We start from the raw sequence: 20,000 nt of genomic DNA on the forward strand, positions 1-20,000 counted from the left end.
CTTTTAACGTTTAAAAACAAAATCAGAACATTCTTTGGAATCACCAAGTTATTAAAACGTGAGTTTCTCTACAGTCTCCACAGGGGCTTTTCAACTCGGCCCGTGTTTTAACATCCACTGTTGGAAAACACAGTCTCTGACCAGCAGGAGCTACATTTAACAGGAAAACATTGGCATTCTCTTTTTAGCCCTGACCAAAAATAGAGACTTTTGAGCAGGAGACAGAACAGCCCTGGTTAAGCAGACATTTTCACTTTTCAAATGCATTGTACGTGGTCCTTCCAGTGCAAATTTTTTCAGCACTTGCAACAGGGGAGAAGGAAAAGGGGAAGGAGAGAGAAACTCTCCTCTGGTCTTGCCTGCAGGAACCAATAGCCAGGAGCACGCTGAGCTCTCCCAGCTCTCCTCACTGCTGAAACCAGCTCCCATGGCTGCCAGCTTGGAAGAGCTTATTGAAGACTCCTTTAGGAAGAGGAACAGATGTGCAGCTGAGCAGGACATCTGGCTGTGGTTCCATGTGCGTTCAGGTTGGGTAGAGATGCTTTCCCCTTTCAGCATGGCTTGGAGTTCTCCACAAAAAAGTCTGTGGTGTCTCTCCACGTGTGTCATGAAATGTGAGAGATCTGTCTGACCCGGGTTTGTATTTCCTGTCGACACAAGGGGCAGGTCTCCAGCTGCAAGGCACACTCCATGCACAGGTCACTGAAGAGGAAGAAAAATCAATGAAAGCTTGAATTTAACAGCGTGAAACACAGAAAGAAACAAAACCCAAGCACTAAGCAGTTTAGTTAGCCTGCTAGAAACAGTCAAGAGAAGGCTTTCTATGGGGAGATCAGGAACTGCAGGTGCTGTGGATGCCCAGGTTTTGGGAGGAGCTTCTGCTGCTCAGCATCTTCCAGATCCAAACCTGCAGGTGCAGCTGGCTGAGGTCACACCTGCCTGCTTTGGGTCACCTTAGTACTTCTCTGAACACCAGCCCCAGGGCCCAGCCTGAAGCCTTCTCCACTTCATGCTGTGGCACACTGGGCATGTCTCTGCCCATCTTTGCAGCACCCAGACAGAAGACCCGTGGCAAGGCTGCTTCCACAAGTGCTCTAAAACCACTAAGGAACTGGATTTAACTGGATTCATTTCATAGGAGGCTGTTTAACTGCAGGAAGGTGTAATTATGGCATTACTCATCCTGCTGTCCCATTTTTAGCTTTTAGATGAAAAAAAATGAGACTTGTGGCTTGAGACAATCCATTTCTTGAACATTTAATGAGTATTTGAGTATATAATGCATCTTTTTCTCTCCTCATATGACCCAGATTTCACAGCCCCAGCACTAAGCAGGTACCTGTCAGTGAAACCTCTGATGAGAGGAAATCAGGACTTGGCAGCCACAGCAGCTCCCCTGCCCCCAACAGACACAGAGTGAGGGACTGAATCTTCTCAGGGCTGGGGTAAGGGGAACGGTGGGACTAGTGTGGTTACCCTCTGTCACATGCTGAAACTGAGGGGTTACTGCCTGTATGCTGGGGAACCAGTCAAGAAAAGCAGGGACTGCATCTGCCCCCCTGAGCTGAATGTCAAGGACACGTGTTTTCACAGAATCATAGAACCATCCTGGTTGGAAGGGACCCTGAAGATCATCAAGTCCAACCATAACCTAACCCCCAAACATAACCTCATCTACCTATTTGGTGCTAAAATCATGTCACTAAGCATTATTTTCATTGAATCCCAGGCTGGTTTGGGTTGGAAGGGACATTAAAGATCATCCAGTCCCACCCCCCATGAGCAGGGACACCTCCCACCAGCCCAGGCTGTTCCAAGCCCCATCCAACCTGCCCTTCAACACTGCCAGGGATGGGGCAGCCACAGCTTCCCTGGGCAACCTGGGCCAGGCTCTCACCACCCTCACACCAAACAATTTCCTCCTCATGTCTCACCTAGATCTCCCCTCTTCCAGTTTTCATCCCTTCCCCCTTGTCCTCTCCCTCCCTGCCCTTGTCCCAAATCCCTCCCCAGCTTTCCTGGAGCCCCTTCACTGGAAGCTGCTCTGAGGTCTCCCTGGAGCCTTCTCTTCTCCAGGCTGAACACCCCAACTCTCCCAGCCTGGCTCCAGAGCAGAGCTGCTCCAGCCCAAGGATCATCTCTGTGGCCTCCTCTGGACTCTCTCCAGAAGCTCCATGTCCTTCTTGTGTTGGGGGTCCAGAACTGGACCCAGTTCTCCAGGTGGGGTCTCACAAGAGCCACATAAAGAGGGAAAATCACCTGCCTTGACCTGCTGGCCACGCAGAAATGTGTTCCAGTTTCTTGCATATGTTTTGGGGTTGTTCTTAAGGTTTTACCTGTGTCCACATGGCCTGAGCTCTGTGTCTGCTACCTCATCACAGCAGAGTGTGCAGCAGTTCTCCCGGATGCTCACTTGCTTCAGCAGAGCCAGGCGCCTGTGTCTGCAGAGAGAGACACACACACGTGTCAGTCTGACCCCAAGGGATGGGTTCCCACCTGTGCTCAGCCCTGCACCTAGGCCAGTGCTACTCCTGCCTATGCTCCTCAACACTACTGCTGAGAAACATCACAACTCCCCACCAAAAAGGCTTCACACACTCCGAGATGTTCAGAATAGTCTTAACTCCCTATTCTGGTCTGTCAGAACAGGACAAAGAGGGAGTCAGACAACAATTGTTCCAGTTCCCACAGCTGAACACCTCAAAAAAATGTTCTTTAATATCTATGGGATTTTAAGAGTTAAGCAAAACGCAAATAAACCACCCAAACCCACCTATCAAAAGCATTCAGAAACTCTATGATGTTGTAACAATGTTAAAGAATAGAAATGGAAAATAAGACCAACAGCCTGGAAGATAAAACCAACACTATGGCAACTGCCTCAAGAGAGTAAATGGATGAAAATCTCCTGTTTGATTAAAGAGGACATTCCAGGTTTGGAACACACACACTCAGGGTGACATGTCTAGCCCAGACTGTGCCCCACACAACAAACTCAGCATAACTCTACAGGAGCTTGTGGTGGATAATTAGGATCCACTCAGGCTCTTGCCTTTGTTTCCCTTTCACTTTTAAGATCAAAGCTATCTTAGCTTAGGACTGGCTTTGTTTCCCAGCAGGCCAGGCTGCAGGGCAGGGATGATCTGTGTGGACACTGAGCCCAGGCTTGTAGTGCAATCTTGTATGAACCAGGCTGGAACACACCACGTTCCTCCAGTCAGGCATCACCAGGAAACCAGTTCCCCCCAGTTTCTCTGTGCACCTTTTGGCACAATCAGGTAACAGCTCTCACAGCTAATGCTTCAATATTGCAAGAGCAGTGCCAGAGTGACATTGGATCAGCAGCTGCAAACCCCTCCTCTAGCACATGGCCACGATGAGACAGGAGAGCACCCACTTTGGAGAGGGGGTGACCACCACCAGACCACCTGAAGGGGTTAAACCAGACTCTCACTTAGAGCTCCTGCAGCCACCAGCAGATGTTATCACCCTGGCTACATGGCACTACCAAATTCTCCTGATTTTCTCTGCATAAAGACAATGTCACAAGCCTCAAACTTGCCAGCCTGTGACTCACAGTAAGGTTTGGTTGTTTTTTTCCTTTCTTTTTGAACACTAAGATACTTAAGTACCTGAGGTACACTTGATCCAACAACTAGATCATTCAAAACCAGTGTCTAAGTTTTATTATAGCCAGAGGTACCCCAGTCTCCTCAATTAGGAGCAACAAAAGATTATTTCAACCACATACATCAGCTCTGCTCCAAGGGCCATCTTCAAACACAGCTGCAAATCTGGGCTACAGGATATCCCAGATTACACTGCTTGTGTTCCAGTACATTGTTTTATTACTAATGACCTAAACCAGAAAAGCTGTTGGTTTTCATGCCTGCCAGAAGCTTGGTAAGTTAAGGAAAAATGTATCCCAACTTGTTTCTATCTGGCTTGATTTACATTTAGGTGGGAAGGCACATGGACATTGATGAACCTTTGTTAGTTCTATCCTCCACAGATGGGATAAAAAGGACAGCTTCAAGTCATTCAGTGACTCCACACTGCCAAAATCCCAAATTAGGTCAATTTTAAATAAAACTTCTTTTTTTAATTAAGACTATAGCTCCTCAACCAACCTAATCATTCTTAGAGGGCAGGAGGCAATCCTACTAAAAACAGTTGACTGTGCAGTACGACACTAAATTTTAATTTAATTTTATATTATGAAAATATTTTAATGTAATGCATTTTGGCTGTTTATCTCCTGCCCTACTGATAAAGTTCCACTGAGCACATGGTCTAATCCTTTGCTGAAGAGACCTATGGAGGTGTGACCCCATAAAAAACAACTCTGCAACTCAGAGGGAAGCATTTAATTTCTCTGGACAGACACAAACTAGGAGGAAGATTACCTGGGCAGAATGATTTTCTCTTCTGCTGTCAGAAAGGCATAATCATTAAAGGTATTAAACTTCATTGGTGGTGGGTACTTGAAAGGTTTTGCCCCAAAGTTGAACTCACATTGTTGATAGGACATGAAACTAGCTGCAGCAAAAAAGCCAGATCTGCAAAAGGATGAACAAGGATGTGTTAGAATGACTGAAAAGAGCTTCAGTAAAGAAAGGAAAATTCTTGACAAGTTTCACAACTATTACCAGACAAAAACATAGCCTGAAACAAAGAGACAAGTCCCTTCAGAAGTGTTCTATACCAGCTGGGGGAAGAGCCTCTGACACTCCCTGTTTCAGCTGCACTTACTTTCCTTGTGTCTTTCTCAACGTCTTTGTTCACTCTCGGGGTTTGCGGGAATTTCCGACGGGGCCAGACGCTAAGGGCTGCTGACTAAGAGCAGCTACACACCTGATCCTCTTCACACTGAGAAGTGTACTGCTGTTTTTTGGAGTTGTGAGGAGCAACATCAACTGCAGGGGCCACCTCCATGGCTACCCCTTCTCCTGCTTTCTTTGAGCAGGCACAAATCTGGGGAGACACTCGGACACGTGGGGTGTGGGACCCGGGAAGGCAGCTCTGAGCCCTCAGCACAACACCCAGCTGTTCCTCCTTGTCCTGCAGCATCACCTCAGGACAGCTGTCACTTCTTCACAGCCACCTTGTAAACACACCACAAGCATCACCTCTTCCAGGATTATTTACTGGAAGGGCCCAAGTTGGGCAACACCCCAAGTTCTAAGCCAGGAACAGAAGCTGTTGGGTGCCCAGATGCCACGCTCTGCCTGCAGAACAGAGCACTGCCAGTTGCACAGACAAGATACTCTGCAGCTCTTTGGGCTACTCTATGCTTGCACCTTCATTTTGTGGAGAAACCATGAATGAAGTTCTTAGCACTGTAATATTATGACTTACAAAGTACTGTTTAATTAAGCAGCACAGGAAGCTTCTTTCTCAAGCATCCTGCCTGCTTATCTTTTAAGAACTAAAAGGCTGAACCCCTCCATGAGGGTCAGAGGAGTTTCCCATGTGTTAATTTTAACAGAGTTGGCAAAATTAAACTAGCACCTTTCTGCAAGGCTCCCAAGAGGTGTCTTCCCATGCCTACTCAACAACTACAGGAACTGGCCCCAGTGACCAGCAGCAAGTTAATACCCCCCCTTTATTCACAGGACTGGGGCTTTATTTTTTAAAAGAGCAAAAATTCCTCAAGCACTACAAGGAATTTGTTCCTCTGTTTCAATATTAGTTCCTCCATTTCAGTGCTGTGCTAGCTTGACAGGAGAACACATCGAGGTGAACCTACCAGTGGAAGGTGCAAAGTATTTATCTGGGACCCTGAAATCCACCTATAAAATTGAATCCTCCCCACTGATTTCAGCTGGGAAACCTGCTTAATGATGGTTTCAGGCAAACAAATATACATTTCCATCTCAAACGGGAAACACTTCATATAATTAAAAATACAATATAATTTAAAAAAACACTTCATATAATTAAAACCCCTACAGGTCACTGTCCTTCCAAATAAGCACATACTTACACAGCAGATGAAAAGACTTGCTTCTCAGCAGGAAGCTGGTTTCCATTTAAATAGAAGATCATTTGCTTTTCTTGCAAATCTAGTAGAAATCCTATTGTGTCTCCTTACATAAAAAAACCAAAAGATAATTTAAAGATGTAACTTCTGTCAAATGCCAAGAGCTGAAACACTGTTGTAAGTATCACATATCTCAGTGTGAGTTGCCTGGCTTAAAAGGAACTGTTTGCAAAAGCATAAAAGGAAGCAATACTGATAAAGACAGACAAAAGAAAACAAAAATAGGAGAAAATAGCAAATTTAAGTAATTCATTCTTTCAGAGCATTAGTACTACACAGCTGTATAAGTATTGCAGGGGATTTGCCAAAGCCAGAAAAGAAGTTGAACTTTGTCTCCCCTTGGCTATTTTACACCCACTGAAGAGCTCAGGACACACACTTGCTAGGGTCTAAGTTTCTAATATTGCTTGTGCTATTTATTTGTAAGAAGTGTTTAATTTAGCCACCCTTGGGAGAAGTTTTTACTGGAAGAGAAGGTGGCACCATTCACACAACCCTGGCATGCCCAGACTGCCAAGGTTTTGAAGCTGAGATCAAGAACAGAACTTTGCTGTCCAAATAGTTATCCAAGAATTCAAAGTAAGCAAGACAGTGCAACTTCTCCTTAAAAAAAAAAAAAAGTCTAATTCAGAGACCAAAATTTATTCTGCTCTCTAAAAGAACTTTTTCAGCCCAGAAAGGGTTGTTTAAACCCTGTTTTGTAGAACTTCAAGTATCTGGAGAAAAGTCTAAGTGTCCAGCATGTTGGTTGGTGCAATGATTAGTACCCTGCCTGAGAAAAGAAAAAGCATTTAACCAACAAGATTCTGTTTACACAGATTGTGGAACAAGAGCCTGGTACCCACTTCAGGCATTTCCACCACTGCAAAGACCAGTAAAGGCACAATAATTATTAGAGTGGGATAATTATTAAATCAGGATTAGGGCAGTCACTGCTCTGTTCACACCTGTAATGAACTGGTTTCTAGACACTTGCAAAGAGGCAAAAAAAAAATAAATGGTGTGCAGAAAACCCCACTAGGATACCCAGCAGAAGAGGGAGGGAATACCTTCTTTCCAGCAGGGGTGGGAATGTGGTTTACTTCTGGCATTGTACCAGATGAGCTGCCGGCAGCCGTCGTACGCACAGGAGTACTCGTCGTCCCCGATGCCGTAACCTTCCTTCAGGAGGAGAGCAAAGCATTCCAGTCTGCACCCATTCCTCACTCCCAAGCCCCAGCTGATTGCTAGTCAACTAAACCATCCAGCCAAAAGCAGAAAGGGTTGCTCCCACGCCCATGAAAACCCTAGCCTTGGTTTCATGTTCCCATTGAAAGGAATTTGTTGGCGTGAGGAGGGAAGGGGCTATTCAGGGTGCCCAGGGAAGCTGTGGCTGCCCCATCCCTGGCAGTGTTGAAGGGCAGGTTGGATGGGGCTTGGAGCAGCCTGGGCTGGTGGGAGGTGTCCCTGCCCATGGCAGGGGATTGGGACCTGATGTTCTTTAAGGCCCCTTCCAACCCAAACCAGTCTGGGATTCCATGATTCTATTGTCTCCAAAGTGTTTTTTATTCCCCATGAGCTCAAGTCACTCTTGTCTATGGAACTACTTAAATCAGAAGCTTGTACCCAAATAATTAATGTTTTGCATCTTAAAAGTCAACACAGAAGTGTAATCACTCTCTTATCTCCAAACCCCAGCACCAGAGTTGGAATAACTTCCCTGGCAAGATATCCAAGCACCAACAGAACACGGAGTGCAGAGAAAGAGAACAAACCCATAGTCCCTTTGCTAATTTGTAGCATATTGTGTACCTTTCCATGCCAGCCTCCCTCACTTTGTGAACAGGTTACCAAGCAATAGTCCCAAGGTCCAAGATAAACACAGAAATGCAGGTTTCAGAGTGTGAGAAGGACTTGTCATGTAGGAGAGCCCAAGCATGAAACCCAAAAGCATCAGAGAAGATAAACTTCCTGTGCTCAGCAGGGCTTGTCTGAAGAGGCAACACCAGACAGTGTCTGATTCCACAAGCTCTGATGTCCCACACTGCAGCTAAGCCCAGCTAATGGGTGTTTAATGGCATCTTGAGGACTAGGCTTTTAGTTACATATGCTGTAAATAAAGAGCATATGGCTACTCTGAGGACTGTGTCTGTGCCATACCCAGCAGATCATACCCTTGCATTTCAGGCAGACACCTGATTAACTTCAAGAACAGCAGCACTAGCCACCAGCAGAAGAGCTGTAGCAGCAGAAAATCATCCTGCTCAGAGATGTGACAGCTCCTCTTTTCATACCTTGCACAAGAAGCACAGACAGAAAAATGCATTTAGCCCAAGCTCCTTAACTGCAAGTGGCAAAAATCTTTTAAGCTTCTTAGCAGTCCAAAAGCAGACGTGGGGCCTTTTATTGTCAACAGTTTCCATTATACTCAGTGTCTCCAGAGCTCATGACAGGTCTGGAGGGTATTTCTGTTTGGTTGTGGTTGTTTTCTTTTGCATTGTTAGGTTTTCCTGATTTGGGTTTTTTAAATTTAAATCACAGTTGCAATCCCACCTTAGAAACGTGGGACTGGTGGGATGTGATGCAGAGACATGTGCCTGTTCTCCACCAGCAGAGGACAATGTTATTTACATGAATAATTAGAAGAAATTAAGCCAGACCACGGAGCTCCCAGGAAGACTTAAAATGGTGAGAAAAGCTGCTCCTCTCATTCCTTCTGGGTTTCCTGCCACTGATGTTTGTTTCACCCCCCTGCTGTATTTCTTTCATCCCCCCACCATCAGCATCTACTCTCATGTGTTTGGCCTATCTTCAGATTAGCTTCTCCATTTGAATCAGCTGCAGAATGACTTTTTCTATAATAATCTTAACTGAGCAGTTTTAACTGCTTATCTCTACGTTTAATATATGGATATGATTTGTCTCCTAAATTAAATTCCTAGTAGGAACAGAAAACCATGCAATTACAACAATGAAGTAGGGCTAAGGGTACTTTTCCTTCTCAAACCCAGCCAGTAGAAGTGTCAACCTCCAGCCCCAGGGCTGTATTTTCACTGGCAGCAGGCTGGGCCATACACAGCTCCTGTACTAAAATTCTACCTTGTGCTTTAATCACCTTGAATGGACACTTGGGAGGATGGTGATATAGAAAGTCCTCTCTGAGCCCAAGCAGACAGGTTTTTTGGGTGGCAATCATGACCCTTTCTTAGTGTTATGGAAATACTGAAGCCAACATGCTCCAGCACACTGAGTTGAGCAGAGTCACCATGAAGATTTAAGGAGAGAGAGGTCCCAGTTACACCTCTGCTGACATTAGAGATTATTCTTTGGCTAGAGGTTTGAACTTCACATGCACCCGGCACATTTTGCTTTAACACTAGGAAGTACAACATTTTTACAGTAAAGTAACATTAAAACTGGAAGAGGGAGATTGAGGGGAGACATGAGGAGGAAATTGTTTGGTGTGAGGGTGGTGAGAGCCTGGCCCAGGTTGCCCAGAGAAGCTGTGGCTGCCCCATCCCTGGCAGTGTTGAAGGGCAGGTTGGATGGGGCTTGGAGCAGCCTGGGCTGGTGGGAGGTGTCCCTGCCCATGCAGGGGGTGGGACTGGATGATCTTTAAGATCCCTTCCAACCCAAACCAGTCTTGGGATTGTATGATATTATTCTATGAAATAGTAGGAAGAAGAATACTTAAAATTAAAAATGAAAAAAGTTATATGGATGAGAGGGAGAGCAAATTAAACTACAAAATAATAATGTACTTTATAATACAGAAGGTTTAATCTTTTTGTAACCCTTCTTTTTAAATAATTTTAAAAAAGCATTCACATACCCTAACTGCAGCACATTGCTGCTACCAGCAGAGCCAACAATACCACACTATGCCTGAGCCAATGTAAGGAATTATTTCCCCTTGTGAAAGTTAATTTAATAGAAAAGTAAGTTAAAGAGGGCAATCAAATGGCTATTTGGTGACCAGTGTAAAAATGAGTGCATGAAAATCTGCTGGCTCCTGGGGAGCAATTGTTTACTTCACAAAACCAGGCAGTACCCCCTGGTGTCACCTGAAGAACCTCCAAGAAAAGACCAAGCCACAAGACATAAGCCCTGCAGCTCCCAGACAGCAGCAGCTTCCAAGCTGTCACTGCCAGCTGCTCTGCTTGTGTGAACAGTCAGGCTGCAGCACTGACAACACAGCCCTTCTTGTCCCACTAAATGCAACAAAAACAGGTTCAGGGAAGTACAGGAAAGCTGGAGGAAACACTGAAGTGCTCAGTGTTATAACCACAGAGCAAACAGAGCTATTTTCCTTGGTGTTGCAAAGACAAAAGCACTGAAATCCCACCATAAGCTGACATTACAGGTACTCACATGATTGAGAAACTTGCTGTCTTTGGTGGCCCAGCCTATCTGCATCACTCCTGAGGTAATGACAGTCACTTCATAGTACCAGACCCCAGAGTCCACACAGAACGTGCACCTGACGCTCTCAAAGGAGGAGGCATCACATCGAGCCTGCCAAAACCAACCCAGAAGTGAATCATCTGCAACATCAGCATCCAAACAAACCCCTTTGTCCCCCTGGGTCATGTTTCTGGTGTCTAAGACAGCAGCAACATTTTAGGGGCATTTCAGACAGAAAGTGAGCTCTCTTTATAGCAGTAACTGTCACATCAAGTAGCCAGGAGGCTGAAAATTGTTCAGCCAGAAGGGGGGAAAAAGGAAAAAGTAGAGAGTTGACAGCATCAATGTAAAGATTTAAAGACTAAGACAACCAAGGCAGGAAGACTAAAGTCATTGATCATTAGCTGATTGATCGTGTGGAGGACAGAGAGGGATTAAATATTAATTCATGAAAATTCATCTCTAGTCTAAGAAATTTTTCTAAAAAGTAATAAAGGAAGAAATAAAAACACGGGTGAGAAAAATCCTACTGCTGTGGGCTTGTCATGGGGAAATAGGGTAAGCAATGATTATACTCTGTGAACAATTTTAGTCCAAGTGAGTGAAAAACCAGCTGACTCTTAAGCATCATCCTCACTTTTCTGATGTTATGGGGCACAGGTGGAACTGTGACTTCACTGTGAACACTTGTACAACTGAGATCAGTGCAGTGATGGTAAAACCCTCTGACAAAGCAAGCTCTCTATACAAAGCTGGGAGAGAACTTGGATTTGTTCTAGGAAGTCCCAGGAGCAAGCAGCCAACAGAAATAGTTAAAATCTGCCTTTTTCTTCAGCCTCCTTTTTTAGGTTGAAATCTCCAAATGACATCCTACCTCTAACCCATGGGGTGAGATCTTCAGGTATTCGCTGACATCGTTGCTGTTCAGCATAGCCCTAATGTTGGTCAAGTCAACCTTCTCATATGTGAACTGCCTCCCTTCTTTTAAAACTGCAAAAGAAAATTAGTTTTTGTCATTGCTGCAGGAAAACCTTCTTTCAAACATTTCACACAGTGACAATCAAACTCTCCACGACCCAGTTATCAACTTGGTCTGGTGGGAGGTGTCCCTGCCCATGCAGGGGGTTGGATCTAGATGATCTTTAAGGTCCCTTCCAACAGAAACCAGTCTGGGATTCCATGACTGCTGCTTTGCCTGTATGCAAACAGCATCACTTCCAATACTCTGCTTGTTAAACACCTTGTGAACCTGCCAAGGTGACCTGCACCTCTGGGCAGAACCCCTACAATCCAGTTACTACCTTCAGGAAACCCACAAGGCATCCCAGCTCAAACCAGGATCCACTGCTTCAGGGTGTACTATTGTATTTTCAGCTGGCAGAGTTTTTCTGATCCACCACAGTGGAAAAGATGTTGGGACTGGGGAAGAAGGGGAAGGGAAAAACAAGGATTTCAAAGTTTTTTTACCCTCTCATTTTCAGGCAGAGGTTGAGCTTGAACTGAACCAGAGCAGCTCTTTCTCCCTGCATCCTCTTTAGACATGGAAGGCTCAGCAGCATTTCTCCTGCTGGGTTGCTGACACAGACACATTCAGCTACTGCTCAGAGATCTTATCTCAGGCCCCTCCATACAACCCAAACTTGCTACAACACTTACACAGATATTTACTGACCACAAATGGCATTGGCCTTCCATAAGCTGGCTAAAGCTCCATCAAGCCTGACAAGAGCTGTTCCCCAAATTTATCTTACTAGCATCAGCAACAAGGTCCTTAGAGTTGCTTCACTCTCAAAATGACAGGCTGAGAGTTGGGGTGTTCAGCCTGGAGGAAAGAAGGCTCCAGGGAGACCTCAGAGCACCTTCCAGTACATGGAGGGGCTCCAGGAAAGCTGGGAAGGGGCTTTTCACTAGAGAGGGCAGTGATAGGACAAGTGGTGATTGTTTTAAACTGAAAGAGGGGAGGATTTAGGTTGGACATCAGGAAGAAATTCTTCACCATGAGGGTAGGAAGGCACTGGAACAGGTTGGCCAGGGAGGCTGTGGCTGCTCCATCCCTCTAAGTGCTGAAGGGCAGGTTGGATGGGGCTTGTGCAGCCTCATCTGGTGGGAGGTGTCCCTGCTCATGGCAGGGAGGTTGGAACCTGCTGATCTTTAGGGTCCCTTCCAACCTCAACTATTCTATGATTCTTTGAAATCACAACTAAAATGGATTTGATCATTGTCGGTTGCCCAGAAGGACAGAGCTAGTAAAGTGCTTGGTCGAAGTCTTCTCACTTTTGCTCACAAGACCATATCTTTACTCTTAAAAGTCCTACTGATTCTCTGAGCCTGTGCACTGCTGGGTTTTGCTCACAGTGGTGACCATCCCCAGGGTGTCAGCAATCCAGCTGTTCCACCCAGGGACAGAGCTGCCCTGAGCTCCTCAGCATGCCAGCTGGAGTGAGAGTCACAGGGAACATGGTGCAAAGGAGACTGTTCCCTGCAGCTCCAGCTCCCAGAGCACAAATCACTTCCTTTCACAACCATTTTCCTTGACAAAACTCCCCTTCCATGTAATGACACTGGATTTATTTCCCCCCTCCCCTTTTTTTAAGAAGAGTGATTACAAAAGCAGTCAGATATATTTACAATAAAATAACAATCAAAACAAACACAAAGTACTCTCCCATCTCTGAGGAGAAATGAAATTATTAAGGTACTAATTAGTAATAATAAAAATTAATATGAAATTAATCCATCCCTTCATTATACCTACACAGATTGTCTAAGCTCCACTGGGCACAGAATCCAACCTGGCGTTTTAAATAGTCTGGGTTATCTGTCCACTTCTCTAGCAAGATCAGTTGGTCACTAATGCACGTCTCAGAAACAGTCATTTTATTTTCACCTGCAATTTAAGAGCAAAAAAAAAATAAGATGACTTGCTATGAACCAGCCATAAGTTGAGATAAAACCAGTAACATCTGACCAATGCAAACCTTAATGTTACAAACAGCAGAAAACTCTTGCCCCAGGCAGACATGACATGGACTGGGACTGGAGATGCCAATCTTGGGTTGCCACTTCCCAGCATGGAGTTGCACCATCAGATCCATGGGATCATGGCTGTTCTCCAGCTCTTCTAATGCAGATCAGTTTCTTTCCAAGTAACAAAGGTCTCATGCCATAAAACTTTATGTAGCAATTTCTAGGCTGAGGAGGGAGTTTCAGTGAATCTTTCAGGGTTTGTGGGTCTGGTGTCAGTGAAGCAATGCATGTTTCTTTTCCCTGTCTGCAAATACTCCATCAGAGCTGCTCCCCATCAGAGCTGCCCCCCATCTCTAATCCAGGCCTATCTCTGTGACAAGGACCTCATGTCAGAAGTCCTGTAGCAATTCCTAACTGAGTTCCAGCAAATATCTGAAGGCTTTTGAGGGGTGTCAGTGAAAGAACAAATATTGCTTCTTGCCTACAAATGGACATCAGTGTTCCCACCACCCCAATCTTATGCTCCCAGGTGTGAGCAGGTGGAGGAGATGACACTCAGGCAGCAGGAGCCACAGCAAGGCTGATAAGGGCAGTTTCAGGCTAATACTTACTTGTTTGTGCAAACTTCTCCAGGGCTATTAGTGCAAAGAGCATCACTGTCGGGTGGGACTGGAAGTTCTAAACATGGGCAGTAAGAAAAGTTATTGAAGAAACACCCAGCAGAGGTGATCAGAAAAGCTGCTTCTCTGTCACAGAATGCCTTAGGTGGAAAGGGAGCTCCAGAGCTCATCCCACCCACCCTTCTGTTGAGGCCTGGTTTGAGTAGATCACCTTGTCCTACTGACTTCTGATTATCTCCAAGGATGGAGATCCCACGGGCTCCCTGGAATCTCAACTTTCTGTAACATACTTTGCCAGTGTTTACCAAAGATGACCCTAACTTTTCACAAGAACAGTAACAATGAAAACAAATTGCATTATAATGGCTGTGCATAGATGCAAAGACTAAAGACACTTACCAAGCTGTGCAGTAAATATTCCAAGATCCCTGGGCTTAGCAAGCCTATACTTGCAGGACCTACAAGAAGACAAAAAATTAAATCCATCCATAGGAACTACCACCTACTGATCATCACAGGCAGGAGAGCTGGGCAAAGAGGAACCTCATGAGGTTCAACAAGAGCAAGTGCAGAGTCCTGCACCTGGGAAGGAACAACCAAATGCACCAGGACAGGTTAGGAGGTGATCTGCTAGAGAGCAGCTCTGTGGAGAAGGACCTTGGAGTCCTGATGGACAAGGAGTTACCATGGGACAACAATGTGCCCTTGTGGCCAAGAAGGCCAAGGGAATCCTGGGGTACATCAGGAGCGTGTCCAGCAGGTCTAGGGAAGTTCTCCTCCCCCTCTACTCAGCCCTGGTGAGACTTCACTTGGAGTGTTGTGTCCAGTTCTGGGCTCCTCAGTTCCAGAGGGACAGGGATTTGCTGGAGAGAGTCCAATGGAAGCTCTGAGGATGATGAAGGGACTGGAACACCTGAGAGACCTGGGGCTGTTCAGTCTGGAGAGGAGAAGACTGAGGGGGGATCTAATGAATGTCTCTCAATACATGAGGGCAGCAAAAAGGCAGGACAAGCTCTTGTCACTTGTGCCCTGGGACAGGACGAGGGGCCATGGATTCAAACTGGAGCCCAGGAAGTTCCACCTCAACATGAGGAAGAACTTTTTTGCTGTGAGGGTGACAGAGCCCTGGGACAGGCTGCCCAGAGAGGTGGTGGAGTCTCCTTCTCTGGAGCCTTTCCAGCCCTGTCTGGATGCCTTTCTGAGTGACCTGCCCTGGTTTTGGTCCTGCTCTGGCAGGGGGGTTGGATTTTATGATCTTGGAGGTCCCTTCCAACCCCTGACATTGATTCTGTGATCACAGGCAACTTTTACACAAAGGCAACAAATTAAAGAATACCTAAGAACTAGAAAATAGAACCATTATCATTGTTTCCAGCCAAGTATTTGCTACACATTTAATAATTACAGTTACTGCCAAATGACTAATGTTATTCAGTTCACCTGCTGAAATGGCTACAGTTTCAGCCACACTTCTGATACTTTGCAGGAACTCCAAATCTCTGCTTAGCACCACCCTGGCTTGGTGCTTTCAAAAGGAGACTGCTCCTCTTTACTTCCAGAGTCAAAGTATAAAGACCAACTCCAGTTATCAGTAGCCCAAAAGCAGCAAAGCTGAGCATCTAATATAGGTGAGTGGATAGTGAGTGACACAAACTGCAGCAGCCAACTGAAAAAATAATGCCCTGCAACACTGCCTGCCTCACCAGGGGAACCACCCTCTGCTGTCTGTGGACTCTAACAAATGCAAAGGGTTCCAGCACAGCATGAACTGATTTGCTGCTTGAGCTGATTCCATGAGATCTGCCCCACATCCACAAAGACACAGGATTCTCATTTGGATTTGGTGCAACAGGGTAGAAGTGTTACAATACAAAAATGCTTCCTGCCCTTGTTCTTTCCTCTTTTTTTTGACAGAAATATGAAAAAAAAGTCAAAACCATTAGGTGATACTGGACAATCCTTCCTGTCCATTTTCAGAAAAGGAGCAAAAAAAATAGACAGAAACCTGACAACCAGCAGGAAGGAAACTGAATCATCAGCTTCCAGAAATGACAGGGACTAACACATTCTATACAAAAAGTCACTTTAAAATAGAATCTCAGCAATTTTCTTTTAAGTAACTCAGAAGAAAGAATCTTTCCTACCAGCTACAATAGGACAATACATGTTTATTGGAAATACATGTTGATTTTTGTTTCTCTACAGCCTCCAATATGACCAGTTTGGTACTCCTGCCTACTGGCTAAAGAACAACTTGCTCCCAATAATTCCCACACAGCCAGGACAGGTCTGCAGATAAGACTGATTATCAGTGCTACAAACCACAAACACACCCTGACTCACAATCCATAGCCTGGCATCAGAAAGATGTGATCTTTGTAAGTGCTTGGGACAGGGAAGGGCACATTCAGACCCAAGGTAGTGACTGTTCAACAGCTCAATTAAGCAGCAGAGCTGGTCACACGAGGCCTCTCCAGGGAATCACAGAATGGTTTGGGTCGGAAGGTACCTTAAAGATCTTCAGGTTCCAACCTCCCTGCCACAAGCACGGACACCTCCCACCAGATGAAGCTGCACAAGCCCCATCCAACCTGGCCGTGAACACCTCCAGGGATGGGGCATCACAACCTCCCTGGGCAATCTGTTCCTCTGTCTCACCACCCTCACACCAAAGAATTGCCTCCTCATGTCCCACCTAAATCTCCCTCTTTCAATCCATCCCCCCTTGTCCTCTCCCTCCCTGCCCTTGTCCCAAGCCCCTCCCCAGCTTTCCTGGAGCCCCTTCAGGCACTGGAAGCTGCTCTAAGGTCTCCCTGGAGCCTTCTCTTCTCCAGGCTGAACCCCCCAGCTCTCCCAGCCTGTCTCCAGAGCAGAGCTCCACCTCTAGGATCATTCTCATGGCCTCCTTGGGACCCTCTCCAGCAGCTCCATGTCTCTCCTGTGCCGAGGGCTCCAGACACAGCACTCCAGGTGGGGTCTCACCAGAGCAGAGGTGCAGCACCTCTCCCTGACCCTGCTGCCTCTGCCTCTTTGATGCAGCCCAGACCATGACTGGCTTTCTGGGCTCCAGCACACACTGGCAGCTCATGTTAAGCTTCTCACCTGCCACCATCCCCAGGTCCTCCTGCTCCGGGCTCTCTCTAGCCATTCTCTGCATCATTCCACGATACAGGACACTCTCCAGTTGTAAGGAAACATTTCTGAACTAGTCTGCACCTCAGGTGCTAAAGCAGAAGGTGCTTCAGTGAGCCACACACAAGCTTCAGTGAGCCACACTCCCAGCAGAGCCCCAGGCCTTTCTTTACCTGCCAACTTCTCTGCCAAGCAGCCCAGCACTGCCGTGGTGTTCCGGTGTCTGGCAGGGTGACAAGCATCCTGGCAGGCAGCAGCTCCACTTAAGTTTAATATTTCCGTTAACTTTTGCAATGCATCCTGAAAAAGAAAAAAATCAGAGACCTCTTCAACATTGCTGACAGCTTCCCCCCCCAGTATAGCCATTAGTTGTGCCTGCAGGCAGCAGCACATCCCAGCCAGGCTGGCTTCTTTAAGAGGAGACAAAAAAAAACCCCAGCTGATGGGAAGAGAAATTAAACATATCCAAGATCTGTAACTTTAAAACTTCTACCAGACTGCTGTTGTGATCAACAACTCAGGACACCTCTGGATGTGCACAGGTGAGCTACCTACAGCAACAGGGAGTTGTTTGCCTCTGTCTGCACCCAGCACCCACGGCACCACCAGCATCTCATGTTTCCAGTGCCCTAAAAGCCTTTGCCAAAGAAAAGGGCTGGTTTAGACTTTAGAATTAAGGACTGCAGAGGTGCCCCCCTGCAAAAGAGACCATACCTCCATCATGAATTCAGGATGCTGCCAGCTTGGCAGGACATCATAAACTGTGTTCTGGAGAGCACAAATGGCTTTGTGTAACCACAGTAATTCAGGAAGTGACCCACGAGGGTAACAAATCAAAATGTCATGCTTTAACTTGCTTCATCAGGCAGTATGGAACAGGGAAAATGAAAGATAGATTGAGAATGTACCCTCCATTTTCAGAGTAGTTAGGGATCAATCTACATGTTATTCCCCAGGGAGATCCCCAGCCCACAAAGCTCCAAATCCCCCTTAACTTCTCAGACTTCAAAGTTTCAGCTGATTCAGACTGAAGCTGCATAATCTCGGGCTAGGACCTAATTCAGATAGAAGAGCTCCTCACATTGAGGTCACCAATGAGCCATTTGGAGAAAATGAGTACTGCCCAAGGTGAGTAACTGTTTCTTTGGAGTTGAGTTCTGAGCCACAGCCCAAGGTCTGTGCAGAGGTAACAATGAGAAGTCATTCTGAGCCCAAAAGAGAAGGGACAAACCAGGACTGATGAACTGGACTGATGCTAAGAGGAAAGAGAGGAAGGATGATTGAGCCACAGACTTGGGATGGAAAAGCCTCACTAAAATTAGACTCTTGACATACTGATATTGCTTTTAGCCACTAATAGAACCAGCACAGAGATCAACTATTTTGAGTTAAATAAAGACTTTCTAGAATAAACTGTTTACTGTGCTCCCATTATAACTTTCTAGCCCACAATAACAGCAAGTGCAGCCTGCTGCTGTTCCCCAGCTGCCACACCAGTGGGGCACTGACTTAAGACCCTTCAGACCAGCAACTTAAACTTATCCTGAATAAAAGAAAATGAACAGCAGCAAACACTTTACTAGATTGCATGTGACCAGCAGATCCCACAGCTCCTTGTGCTGCAGAGACAGCACAGGAATAAAAACCAACACACTCTGCACCCCACAAAAAGGCATCTTACTCCTTTTACCTGGTTAAGGTCAACTATTTCACAGCTAACTCCTTAAAACTAAAGAACCTAAATAAAAGTAATATGGCTTTCAAAGAACAGATCATTTGATTGTCAAGTACACTGTACAGTTGAACAAAGATACAGAAACACTCTTAATATTCACAGTGGTCTCCATTTCCTGACCTTTCTGGAAGCAGGCAGAATTTCTAGTCATAGCTTTGTTTTCATAATCACTTTGCAGCCTGTGTGACAGTTTATACACCATTTAACTTGTGAAAGTCTCAGATTACTTTAATCAACGGCCTAGAGAGGAAAAAGCCCCCACTTCAGGCAGTTAGAGAGCTTGACTAGTTACCCTGCCACTCATGCATTTATGCAAGACAAAAAGCTACCAGGTTTTTATATCCCTAATAATATAAATTCAAAACTAAAATTGGCAGCATAGAAAGTAGATTAAGAAGTGAAAGCTGCAATGATGTCATCACCTATTTCTGATGCAATGAGGTACCAACAAGCATGTGAAGACAGACAAGGTCTCTGCACAATCATCACTTGCAAAGGGATTTGGTAGTGGTCACATCTTGAAGCCCTCACTACACCACCTGTACCAAAACAATGTGAACCCCTTGGGTCCACTTCCCATCCAAAACCAGATCAGTGGTCAGCAAAAAAAGAAGTATTCAGATTTGCCAAAACTGTATTTAGTCCAGAGGAGGCCATGGAGCTGATCCAAGGGCTGGAGCAGCTCTGCTCTGGAGACAGGCTGGGAGAGTTGGGGTGTTCAGCCTGGAGAAGAGAAGGCTCCAGGGAGACCTTAGAGCAGCTTCCAGTGCCTGAAGGGGCTCCAGGAAAGCTGGGGAGGGACTTGGGACAAGGGCAGGGAGGGAGAGGACAAGGGGAAATGGTTTTATGCTGATATTTAGATGAGACATGAAGAGGAAATTCTTTGGTGTGAGAGTGGTGAGAGCCTGGCCCAGGGTGCCCAGGGAAGCTGTGGCTGCCCCATCCCTGGCAGTGTTGAAGGGCAGGTTGGATGGGGCTTGGAGCAACCTGGGCTGCTGGGAGGTATACCTGCCCATGGCAGGGGTTTGGATCTAGATAATCTTTAAGGTCCCTTCTAACCCAAACCAGTCTGGGATTCTATTATTTCATAGTATAAAAATGCCCCATTTCTCTTCCCACC

General features: G+C 45.9%; 1 protein-coding gene across 1 annotated transcript in view; it reads right to left on the reverse strand.

Moving 5' to 3' along the window:
• Positions 1–254: 254 nt before the first annotated feature.
• Positions 255–20,000, reverse strand: part of RSPRY1 (ring finger and SPRY domain containing 1) — a 26,468-nt gene continuing 6,722 nt past the window's right edge. The window contains exons 4-14 of the mRNA XM_010008506.1: positions 17,319–17,445; positions 14,413–14,471; positions 14,005–14,071; positions 13,182–13,313; positions 11,301–11,416; positions 10,394–10,537; positions 7,093–7,204; positions 5,987–6,089; positions 4,407–4,559; positions 2,337–2,441; positions 255–702 (exon numbers count right to left, since the gene is read on the reverse strand). Coding sequence (XP_010006808.1) covers positions 606–702; positions 2,337–2,441; positions 4,407–4,559; positions 5,987–6,089; positions 7,093–7,204; positions 10,394–10,537; positions 11,301–11,416; positions 13,182–13,313; positions 14,005–14,071; positions 14,413–14,471; positions 17,319–17,445 — 1,215 coding nt within the window. The 3' untranslated portion in view covers positions 255–605. The remainder of the gene's footprint in view (positions 703–2,336; positions 2,442–4,406; positions 4,560–5,986; positions 6,090–7,092; positions 7,205–10,393; positions 10,538–11,300; positions 11,417–13,181; positions 13,314–14,004; positions 14,072–14,412; positions 14,472–17,318; positions 17,446–20,000) is intronic.

Source organism: Chaetura pelagica, unplaced genomic scaffold, assembly GCF_000747805.2.
Source record: "Chaetura pelagica isolate M959 unplaced genomic scaffold, ChaPel_1.0 scaffold422, whole genome shotgun sequence".
NCBI lineage: Eukaryota > Metazoa > Chordata > Aves > Apodiformes > Apodidae > Chaetura > Chaetura pelagica.